General features: G+C 40.0%; 1 protein-coding gene across 1 annotated transcript in view; it reads left to right on the forward strand.

Moving 5' to 3' along the window:
* Positions 1-11,359, forward strand: part of TPCN2 (two pore segment channel 2) — a 33,573-nt gene extending 22,214 nt beyond the window's left edge. Inside the window, exons 18-25 of the mRNA XM_075094984.1 lie at positions 638-737; positions 1,700-1,771; positions 4,496-4,569; positions 4,910-5,000; positions 5,124-5,206; positions 6,312-6,393; positions 7,941-8,026; positions 8,745-11,359. Of these exons, the coding sequence (XP_074951085.1) occupies positions 638-737; positions 1,700-1,771; positions 4,496-4,569; positions 4,910-5,000; positions 5,124-5,206; positions 6,312-6,393; positions 7,941-8,026; positions 8,745-8,823 (667 nt within the window). The 3' untranslated portion in view covers positions 8,824-11,359. The remainder of the gene's footprint in view (positions 1-637; positions 738-1,699; positions 1,772-4,495; positions 4,570-4,909; positions 5,001-5,123; positions 5,207-6,311; positions 6,394-7,940; positions 8,027-8,744) is intronic.
* The last annotated feature ends 315 nt before the right edge of the window (positions 11,360-11,674 follow it).

The following is an 11,674-nucleotide window of genomic DNA, read 5'->3' on the forward strand; positions in this document are numbered from 1 at the left end:
GATATAACATCTTTGGGACAGGAGTAAGATCTGGAGGGGATGTCAGGAGGTCTCTAGTCTAGCCTGCTGCTCAAAGCAAGGCTGGACCAAGTTGCTCAAAGGTTTTTCCGTCTGGGACTTGAAAACATCCAGTGACAGACACTTGCACAACCTCTCTGGGTAACTTGTGCCTCTGTCTTACTGTCCTCATGGTTGACAAGTTCTTCAGTTCTTCCTTAAATCTAGTGTGAGGCTCCATTGTTTTATCTTAGACCTAGTGTCCCTCGCCCTTCTGCTATGGACCACCAAACAGCCTTGCTTCTGTCTTCTTGAGGACTACTTCGTAAGTATTAGAAGGCTGTTGCATCAGCCCCTGACCATCTTGTTGGCTCTCTGCTGATCTTGCTGCAGTTTGGCCCTTTCTTGTATTGGGGATTCCAAAACTGGATGCAGTCTTCTAGTCAGCCATTAGTTGTAAAGAGTGATGTTGTGAGGAAATAAAACTCCTTCCCACTTCCGGTTGTTTTTTTTTAATATGCCACGGATGTTAACCAAAAGGTATAGGGAATTTACAGTTACCTGCAGCCCGGTAATTTTAACTGTGTCTTTCTGTCGTGGACTGTTTCTCTGACTTGTTATTTTCTTCCATCTTTCCTAGGAGACACGTGTTCATGGGCTTGTTATCCCTGTGGGATATGGTGCGATTGGTGAACATGTTAATTGTGTTCAGGTTCCTGCGGATTATTCCTAATATGAAGGTGCTTGTTTATCCCTCCATACTTCTGATTTCTTTGGTCAAATTATGTATTTTGTCAAAGCCTTTTGGAATAACATGTCAACTGCAATTCTTTTGCACCTGAGTGGGATTAGAACTCAGCTCGAACTGTCCAGTCTATTGCACAGCACCTCACAAACTCATTCTCTCTCTAGCTGGTTTTCCCTGTTGAGGTGCAGACAAGTTCTGCTGAGGTTACGGCAGTTGATGCTGGTATTTTAAAGTGGGCAAACACATCCAGAAACACTTGTGCAACTTGTGTAGTGCTTCAGTCTTAGAGGAGTGGATGTGATATCCTTGAAGAACGTGGTACTCGGGAGGTCATAGAGTTGCTTTCACTAGATACTGCCAGACATTTTGGTCATACGAAAGATTATTTGTAATGAATCCCTCTTCCCGCTTTCTAAGTATGGCTATTTCCACCAGAATACGTGTGCTTGAGTCTGCAATCGCTTCGAGTTGTTTGATTGTTATAGACCTGCATTTAGACTTGCTTGAAAACTAAGCCCAAATTAATGTCAGGTGCAGGACTTGTATGTAAGTGCAATAAACCATAAACGTCTGCCTGATGTAACCAGAGGTCATAATGTCAGTGGAAAGTGTGAACTAGAAATTATGTGGATCAAATATGAAGCAGTTGCTCTGGAGCTGTGGGGTGCTTGTGATATTTCCCCCCCCGTTCTAGTCTTACTAGACATATAGCCCTTTAAGTCACAGTTCCAGTGTATATTTAAAACTTATCATAGTATTTGTGTATGAAAAGTACTACAGCATTTGTCACTCATTTTAAATTCCTCATGGAGATATCACTGTATAAAAGATGTCCTGCATTTAGGTATAGGTCATTTTCCTGGTTGGTATTTCTTTGTTCTTTTAGTAAAAATAATCTGGTACTGATTGGAAGTGTGATTAATGTCATGCATATAAAATTCTGCTTTGTTTCAGTTCATGGCTTTGGTTGTTACTACGTTGCTGGACCTGGTAAAAAACTTGAGAGCCTTTGCAGGAATCCTTGTGGTAAGTCGTGATGCAAGACTGTAATTTCCTTTCTTAGAGTTAACAATTTTATAAGGGTATGTCATCAACAAAGTAAACAAGGTTCTTTGACCATCACCATGAACAATAACATTTCACTTTCATCAGCTGGTTCTTCTCCCGGGCATATTTCACAAAGCTACAATAAACTACTCTTTTGTTACGGGCTGCGCAGAGTGACGGTGCCCCATTTATCGGTTTGCTTTAGGAGTGCCTTTAAAAGATTGTTTGAAACTTCCTCAGAGTGCTTGCCTCGGGCTGGATATGCTGCTTTCCAATAAAAATTCATCCGATGGTAAATGTGGTCCAGTCTACCTTACCCTGGCTTGCTCATGTTAAATTAAACAGCAAAACAACTTGAAAATTGTTTTGAGTTGAGAAGGTCTTGAGATGGCATGTTTGGACTTGATATTTAAAAGCCTCTGCCGTGCAGGTTTAGGTGTGTCTGTGCAGAGCATATAGTCTGTAAACATGCGATTAAAGGATGGGTCACAGTGTGTGATGTCCATTACATAAATCCTCCATTTCTCAACTCTTGAGTTTCTGGCCTTAGAGTTACATCTTCCTGGTACAGCAAATGAGTGCCTGGGTGGCTCTTTTTTGTTGTTGTTTGTGGGGTGTTTTTTGTGTTGTTTTGCGTTTTAGGGTACCTTAATATGAGGTAATGGTTAGAGACCAAGGATTTGCTGTGTATTAAGTATTGTTTCAAAAGTTGTTCTCGTCTATATGCTTAGCATGCAATTTACCCAGAATATGTGGTTTTGACATTACTAATCACTGCTTTTATCTGTAAGGGAGGGGCCTTAAGTTGCAGTATGGACAGGTTCATGTTGCAGTTTGAAATAAAGATACTGGTTTAGGCAAAGCTAAGTTGGTGACAACTTTGTTGTGCTGTACAAGCCACGCTTGCGACTAGAAGCTACTCTTGAAACCGAGAAATACCTTGGGAGTGCATGAACTTGGGAATTCAGCCTTTGCAGGTGAAGATACATCTTAGGAGCCTAAATACCAATCTTGTGTGTGATAGGAACAGCTTTAGTATAACGAAAACCTTTTCATTACTCAATTAGTTACTCAATGCAATAAGCTGTCTAAAAGCTGACTGCAGTTTTGCTAATTTTGCCAGTTTGTGGTTAAGTACGTACACCGTGTGAAAGGAGCGTGCGTTTGTGTGTCGACCCTGTCAGAGGCAGGCAGGGTTGTGTTGTGCATAGGTGGGGGAGGCAGTGACTGACACTGCTCCTGGATCTGATGGAGCCCATGCGCCAGAGCCCCGGGAGACAACAATTACGGGGTGAGCTGTTTTGTGCTTTACGCTAGGGCCCTAAAGCTGTGTTGCTGCTGGCATGGCTGCACCTGGGCTTGTAGCATTCTGCTGGAAGGTCTTTTAATTCCTGAAAGACATAGCTAAGATGGCAGGAGCCTGTATTAACGTGCTTGATTTATTATTTTTAGGAATTAGGTGTTAGTGTTTCAGTGTGGTGTCCTCACCCCTTACATATACGTAAGATGTAACACTCCTGAGGTAGTCTGTGTCTGCTGCTGGTGGTTCTTAGTGCTGGGAGTGTGAACTGTGGTTTTGTACCATGACGTGAGTCTGCCACAGTGTTTGCTACTTCTGTTAATTCGCTTTTACTTGCGGCTACATAGAAGCTGTCACTGGGTTTCTACCACAGTGAAGTCTGACCCCATTACCAGCTGATGCAAAACATCTTTCCTAATGTTAGGCTGGAACACATGCTGATAAAGTAATGTAACTGATTAGCTAATTTATCAGGCGGTGCATGTTTTGGGCATGTCTTTTTCAAAGAATAAAATTATTATTGCCAAGCCAGATACCCCATCTTCTGGCAGGCTGTGGAATGTCAACTTCAGTTTATTCCAGTAGTGTTCAAAGTGCTGTGGTTCGTAGGTCAGGGCAGTCAGCCTCTCTTCTACTCCTCCCAGACTTCCCTCTTGGGTCTGTTTTGAAGCAAAATACAGAAATATCACTAAAGACACTTTCAAGATTCTGCTTGTTTCAAGCTATCCTAGGACAAATGGCTCTTTAGGCAGAGAAGTGAAGTTGTAGGTTATTTCTAGAACAATCTTTTTAGGATAAAAATCGTAAAATCACCTAGGCAAGTGCTGAAGACTGTGAAAGGTATCTCTTTAAAAAGAGGCTTGCATTTCTAACAGGTAAAATACAGAAGTTCCAAAATCCTTCCTGTAATTGGAACCTTTATTTTTAGAGTAATGTAATACATTTAAAGAAGTTGCTGATATGGTACAAAATAGTGACTTGTTTTTGTCCTTCAGTTAGGTTTAGTGAAAGCTTATTTGCACTGAATCTAGCAGAAGACTCTCCAGATATTTAGATTATTCTTTGTAAATACAGGTATAATTTTTTTGTTTTGTTTCTTAAGTCACTATTCTGCAGTGTTAATAGTTAAATATCAGTATTCTGAGACACAGAGGAGTAAAACATCAGAAAGTAAAATGACTTAATGCATTTTAACAACTGAAAGTTAAACAGAATATTAAAAAGTAAAAGCAAACAGTTAAATAGTACAGACATTGAGAAGTATTTTCACTCTTGTAGCTTCAGGCATTGTTCTTGACCAAATTCGTTTGACTGTGGTACTAAAATTGTTCTATTTTAATTACATCGCTTTCTTGTTTAGTGACGGAAGTACTCAAACTGATTCTTGCTTATATTCCTTCCAGGTGGTGTTTTATGCATTTGCTATAACTGGCATAATGCTATTTGAAGGTGCTGTTGTTTCCTTGCAAAATATCAGGTAACTTTCTAAACGTTACTACTCAGATTCTGTTTTTCAGAAGCATCTGCAACTCAGTACCTCCAAGTTGTTTGTGGTCAGGTAGGGTTTTTTTCCTCTTAAATCACACAGACTATTTTGTCTGTTGCTCCTGTTTCTTCTGGCTTTACTGAAGTTGCTGGAATGCTTATCTGTAACTTGAAATTTTACCTCGTTGTAGCTTAAATAATTTTTTATCTAACTCCTTCCTATTCTGCCCAAATGAGATACTTGACTTTTTACAAGGCACTCAGAAGGATCTTGTTTTTAAGGTATAGTAGGTAGAAAGCTATGCTCACAGCAGCCTCTAATTCTCTTACAGTGCTGTTAATACAACATATAACAACGGCACTCTGAACTGTGGGACCTACGAACAGTTGGAATATTGGCCGAACAACTTTGATGACTTTGCTGTAAGTCTGATCGTTCATGGAATCCATCCCTCTTTCCCTCTCTGCTTGTCTCTTCCCCTTATTTTCTGAGGCTTAAGTGAGTGGTGTAGCCACTCAGTGTCTGTTTTTACCCACGTTACTTAGGCAGCAGTGGTGACCCTCTGGGATGTGATGGTGGTGAACAACTGGCAAGTCTTTTTGGAAGCATTTTCAAGATATTCAAGTCCGTAAGTAGCAGCAATAATACTGAAAAAGTCCCATATAAATCTGTTTTATAAGATACCTGAGTAGGGATTATGCACATAGTACAGTTCCTAGCATCTGGGAAGAGGAATGCTGCTTACCTTTCTTTTGGGTCAATTCAGGTATATAGGAAATAAATCTAAGACTTCATGGCTGTTCTTTAACTTGTGTAACGTGATGGTTGGTCTAGTACTTGGTGGATGCCATGAAATCCATGGTCAGGTTTAGCAGGGATTGGAAATTGGCTTGGTAGTCGTCTTGTTCCAAGAATGAATGACTTAAGTGGATTATAAACAGGCTTGCAACATGTATTGGGTGGGTGGCTTTCGCTGTAGAGCCAGTCTCACAAGTAGGATGTTAGTGAATCACTGTAATTCATTTTGGGCTGCTTAGGTATTCTCCCCGTGGGTGAACAATTTTTTGTAGACTTAAAACCTTGGACATATCTTTCATTTGTATTTAATTACTTCGTGGGAATGTTTGAATGGACTGGATAGCCTCTGGGTTGAGCTGTTGCAGTGATCCTTGGCTGGTTTCCGCAGCATGTAGTTAAGTTGTGGAATGCTCTGTAGGCTGTGGTGTGTGATAAGTGTTTAATATGGTCTGGTTAAGACTGGACAAGCCATGAAAGAGAAATCCATTGGGATCTGCAATGAATGGAAGCTAACTCTAGCTCAAGAAAACTCTGAACTGCAAATGGTTAGAGATTGGGAGAGCACTTACGGGCGTAGCATCATAGGTATTTTGCCATGGTTTTGCACTCTTCCCTGTGTTTCTGCTTTTGACCACTCTCAGAGGACAGTAGCCTAAATGGATCTTTTGCTGTGACCCAGTACAACTACTAAGCTGCTTTTCAGTCCCTTCAGAGTTCAGTTAGGTGTGTTAAGTGCGGGGAGCGAGACTGGCTAATTTAATGAAAGGCTGAAATTTTTTCATTTTCATTTGTTTGTTCAAGGCCTCCTTTTACATTATGAAAGTAGTAGTACAATATGTCAAGGCAAAATGTTATTTCATGATGCTCTTTGGTCACTTTCAGGCTGAGGTTATTTACTGCCTACTTTACTTACTGTCTATTCATGTGATCGGCAGGTGGGCCAAGATCTATTTTGTAGCCTGGTGGTTGATCTCCTCTGTCATCTGGGTTAACCTCTTCGTAGCTTTACTTCTAGAGGTAAGGAAGTGTGTTTATTTGCTGTCAGATCCTGAAGACAGGTTCTCATTTGTGTGGGAAATGCAAAGAACCCAAACAATGTTTTGGGAAAAGTATGTTGGTTTTGTGCATGTGCTTGCTCAATCTTTCTCCTTGCCATCCTTCTCCCAGAATGTTGAGGAAACATTTTCTTTTTCCCAGACAATTGTATATTTTGTTTTCAATTTTGTCACAAATCTGCTTACGTTTCTTTGGCTGTGTACATTTGTCATTATAGCTCGCTCTCTATAAAAATGAAAAATATTTTAAGTATTATAAAACTGCTTGTCTCTTGTACATTAGCATTTCACTTCAGCATTAGTTATTCATGCTGCAGGCTTCTGGCACTTTGATTTGTCAGCAAATAAAGTTAGCGCTTTAAACTTTACGTTTTTATTTTATTGGGCTGTCCTGTGTTTCTTTCCAGCCCAATTTGAATTACTACCCTTACTGAGTTCCACACTAAAGAGTGGAACTGATGACTTATTTTTAAAAGATCATCCTCTAGAGTTTTGTAAAGAAGCTGTGGAAATGTAGGTACCTAAGCAAAGCCACAAAGAGCGTGTACTTCTGCTGGTTTCTTGTTCTGCGTATGTCTCTGCAAATCCAAATATCTTTTGAATTTTTGATGGTGAAGGGAACGTTAATCATAGCCATCTACTCCAGATTAATCATCCTAGATTTCTCTTATAAGTAATTGAAGAAATTGAGTACCTGTAGAGGGCACTTTGCACCATCTTAAAACCCATGGAAACTTATTTTGGAGATGCTGCCGTTGTTGACTGGATTGAGAACTAAAATTTACTACTTTAGGGAGAACGGCATACTTCTAGACAGAAATTTAGGTACGAGTCACATGCTGAGCCTCATTCTTGCCATGAGCATTTCAGAAAAGCCTTTCTGTTCTAGCTGGAGGCTGATCCTATGAGGTCTTCTACCTGCTTAGTTCCGCAGGGCTGCGGCCAAAGTTTGCTGTAAGAGCCAAGGCGTAGCATTCTGTAGCAGGAGAGCAGGATGTCACTATTTTTCTCCCCTTTTTTTGCTGGAGCTCTGTCTACTCCCTAGGTATTGATTTGTCAGAGTAATTTAAAAAGGATAAGGGAACGTGACAAAAACAGAAGCTGAGTTTAAGCTGTGGTGCCTGGACTACGAGTATGTTTATATATTGTTAGGTTTTTAAAGAGGAAAAAATGCAAAGCTGAACTTTCGTGGGTAGCTCACGGTTACCTCAGGGAGGCAGTCCTTGGTAGGAGTAGAAGGCAGCGGGGTTGTATTCTGCTCTACTGTTCTTCCACTGTGTGAGGAGAAAGTTATTTCATTCCTGAACAGCAGGCTAGAATAAAATAGTGACCTGCAGCCAGTAAATAAGCTGATGCCTAAATAAATTGCTGCTCTGATGCCCTGTGTTAAAAACGAACCTCACCCCCCTCCCAGACCTTACTCGCAAACATATTGACCTGATACAACCTCTTTTCTGATGTCACCAGAAATAGCATTTATATTTTATTCCTGTTCCTTTCACATTTCAGAACTTTATTCACAAGTGGGACCGTCGCTGTCATCGACAATCTCTTTCAGATATTGAGTACCAGAGGACAGTTGAACTAATGTTCAGGTGAGCAGAACTAGGCTTGATAATCGATCTAGTCTTTTATGTTCTTCTGTTTTAAGGAAAGCATGCTGGCTGCAGGAGGGTTTAAAAGGCTTGTCTTCTATTTCCTTCCTCTGAAGCTAAACTGTTTCATCTGCTGGTTTGGAAAAATTCAGTAAATGCTTTAGTTGGGCCTGCTTTAAGCTGACTCGGTAGCCTAACCTTTATAAGCTTTCTGCCCATAGCATGATGGGAGGAGGGGTGTTGGGGGTGGGGTGGGGACGACTGTGCTGAGAGGGAGAAGAAAAGGAAAGATGAGGAAAGTGATGCATGTTCTTGGCTTATTATGAATTTGTGGGTGGTGAGTTGATACTTGATGATCATGGACAAGTGGAACTTCTGGTGCACATTGGATATTCAATAGTAGCACTGGGAACATGTTCTCATTTGGGAGTTTTTTCAGGAAAACAAATCTACTGACCTTCAGTTCTATTGTACTGTGTGCAGGAAATTGCTTCCCTGCTTCTTATGGGAAAACAGCTGCTGGTTTCCATGACACATCTGTAAAGGATGGATCACTTGCAAGTAGATGCATCTTTAGGGAGCATCAATTTATTGTAACTTTAATTCCTTGTTTCATTCTTGAAGCGAGCACACGTTACATCTCAGTATGTGCATTGCAAAAACAAATGCTGAGAAGTTGCCTTTGCTGCCCTTAACAACTCATGTTTTTTCTTTGTAGAGATGTTTTGGAAGAACCTACAGAGGAAGAGTTGATCGAAAAACTGCACCAGCATCCACACCTGCAGTTGTGTAGGTGACTGGTGGGAAGGACTGATTTATTTAGACCTCTGTTTTCTTGAGGTTGTCAGCTAGAAGAAACTGAATGGATTTTCTGTGAGATGCTGTTGGGAGAGAGGTGTGTAGGAAGGACAGCATGTGAGGTTTTGCTTGGCAATTCTCTGCAGAAAGAGGCTTTTTAATTTTGGGTTCATATCTTTTAAAAAAAAAAAAAAAGATTTGAATCCTGCTAATTTGACTTGATTTTAAGTTTCAATTTTAGAGGAATACTGCCGCTGTTGTTTTATAAACTGTTGATATTGGAATGTTTTATTTTATTTTTTAAGAAGGGAAAGCGTGTTTAAAATAACAGTGCACTTTAAAACATGAACTTTGTAACCACAAAGCCTGCTACTTTTTTCAGCACAAAAGAAATGGAACTGCCTTGTCTGGTAGGCAGGTGTGGCAAGAGCTGTGCCCTGCAATTCATGAATGGATTAGGCAGGACCACAACAAAGTCCTTGATCTCTTTGTAGTGAGAGTTGAAACACTATTTTTATTGAAATGTGACACCAGCATCTCTTACCAAATTTTCAGGAGCTAATCCTGTCAGAACACAATCAATTTCAACTTAGTAACAGGGACCGCCTATTTTGCACATCCACTTTTTCTTTCGTTTTTGAGCTAGGGTTTGTGCTGGTGCATTGTGCTGGTAACTTTGAGAGCAGTTATAACTTTGAACAGAGCAATTGCACTTGTGGTTTTCAATGTGGTAAAATTGAGCTCTCTTTTAGAGTAAATATTCTCATGTTGCTTTTTAGTGAACCTCTTCCCTTTACTTTCTTCCAAGTCCGTTTCTATACTGTATCATGTTCCATGAAAAAGCTGAGGGGAATGAACTTTAGCTGGAATGTAGCACCAAGTCTCCCACTTAAAGGGGGGTAGAAAAAAAGGCTGCATGGGATAATCAAAGTGCTTAGCAGCTCAAATTTTCATATGAGTCTGTGCGAATTAAAAGTGCTCAACCAGTACTGCAAGATCACATTCTTTTATGGCTTAATGGCCACATGCTGTATTCCACTAGCTTTCACCTGGGTCATGCTTTTTGGGTAAATAACTTTGTCCACAAATCTGAAGTGGAGAATTAACAGTAAGCCATGTCCACATGCTTTTCATTGTCCCTTAGTATTCCTGTAAAAAAGGTGGGTGTTTTTTGAATCTTAGTCACATAACTAGTGAATCACTATGAAGAATAGAATTGATCCCAAGTCCTATGTTTATAAGTAAAAATGAAACTACCCTTTGGGGTGCTGCCATGTCATTGAGACACTTGTCACCAAAACAGGTGATATTGTGATCATCTCTGCATTGACAAAGGCTTGGGGAAGGTAACTGGCCGTAAAACGCTGCTATTACTTTTAAGTTATTTGATCCTTTTTTTAGATAACAAAGCATTTTTTCAAAAGTGCCAAGCAGTCATCCTGTGTACTTTTTCTCCTTTTTCTCATTTGTCTCTTCTTTCTTTCTTGCCTAAGGGAGAGGAAAATATCTGGGATGACAGTGCATTTAAGCTCAAAACCATATTTCTGGCTTTTTGTCTCACTCTTCAGAAGTTGTAGCGATTCTTGTCTCTTTATCTTCTGCTTGTATTTTCCTTGTGCTGTGGAACAAAATGTGTTGTAGCTTGCATATGTGTAGAACAAATCTGAACTGAGCTCTGAACTACTCCTGCAATTTGTCTTTACTTTTGTAATCTTGCCTCTTATGCCATGCTCTTGTCTGTGTTCGTTCTCTTGTCTCTGTTCCAGAATAATCCACCCAGTAACTCACTTGCACTGGTTTCAGTGGCGTTACCATGCTTATTTTCAGTGATGCACTTGAAACACTCATCATGGCAAGTAGATAAAGGCATCATCAGCACACAGTTTTTCTAGAGCTGAGTTTGGTTTTTTTCGGAATGGCTTTATGCCAGGATGGTTTCTGCTCCTTCTAGCACGGTGCGATCACTGCCACCAATTTATTGGCACTTACTAACAGAGGTTAAATAGTCTATTTTGCCTTTTTACTGGAAAAAAAAAAATTGTTTTCCACTTTTCAGAATACTTGAAAAAGTAGCTTTGCCTTGCCAAAAAGGAAGTGGCCAGTTCTTATCTGCCTGCAAGTTTGAATTTTTTTTTTTTTGTCTCTTCATGTTGTTTGGTTTTTTGCTTGTTTTTATTTTTTTTCCATTACATTCCACTACAATCTACCAAAGGAACACAAATTGGTGTGGGATTATCATAAACATCACAAATGTCTCCATTATGCAATCTTTGCATCCAGACAAAGGTGAAGAAGGCTTTCTGAAGGGAATAGTCTCAGTCTTGTTCTTGTTTCACATTTGTGTAATTGACTGAAAGTGTACCTAGAGTTTAATACAAAATTGTGGTACCTAATGTCACTTGTACTGGAAGATGTAAACGACCACAAGTCTTATGCAATAATTGTATAAATCATGAAAATGAGTGTATGTAACTGGGTAAAATTTGAGGTTTCCATTATTAAAAAAAGTTTCTCCTTCTTAAAATATGGAAATAATTGGGGTGTTGAAATGATTCTTGAGGGGTTTTTTTGCCTTTCCCCCTGCGACTGATTTCTGTTGTGCTCGGCACCTATGCTCCAATTATCTTTACTAGTTGAAGGCTGGGCTCGTGGAAGAGGTTACATGCAAGTGGGACAGACTGCCTGGTTTTGAAATGCAGGACCTGAAGTATGCTGCTCTGTTACTCTGCGGTTCTAGAGGTGCACAACGTCGTTGTAGGTACTTGATATGCTTAATTTTTAAGGTGAAACTTCCTTGGAACTGAACGTCGAGGGTGTCGAGCAGCTTGGTTTCCATTTGCGTTTGTCTTT

This window comes from Phalacrocorax aristotelis, chromosome 5, assembly GCF_949628215.1.
Source record: "Phalacrocorax aristotelis chromosome 5, bGulAri2.1, whole genome shotgun sequence".
NCBI lineage: Eukaryota > Metazoa > Chordata > Aves > Suliformes > Phalacrocoracidae > Phalacrocorax > Phalacrocorax aristotelis.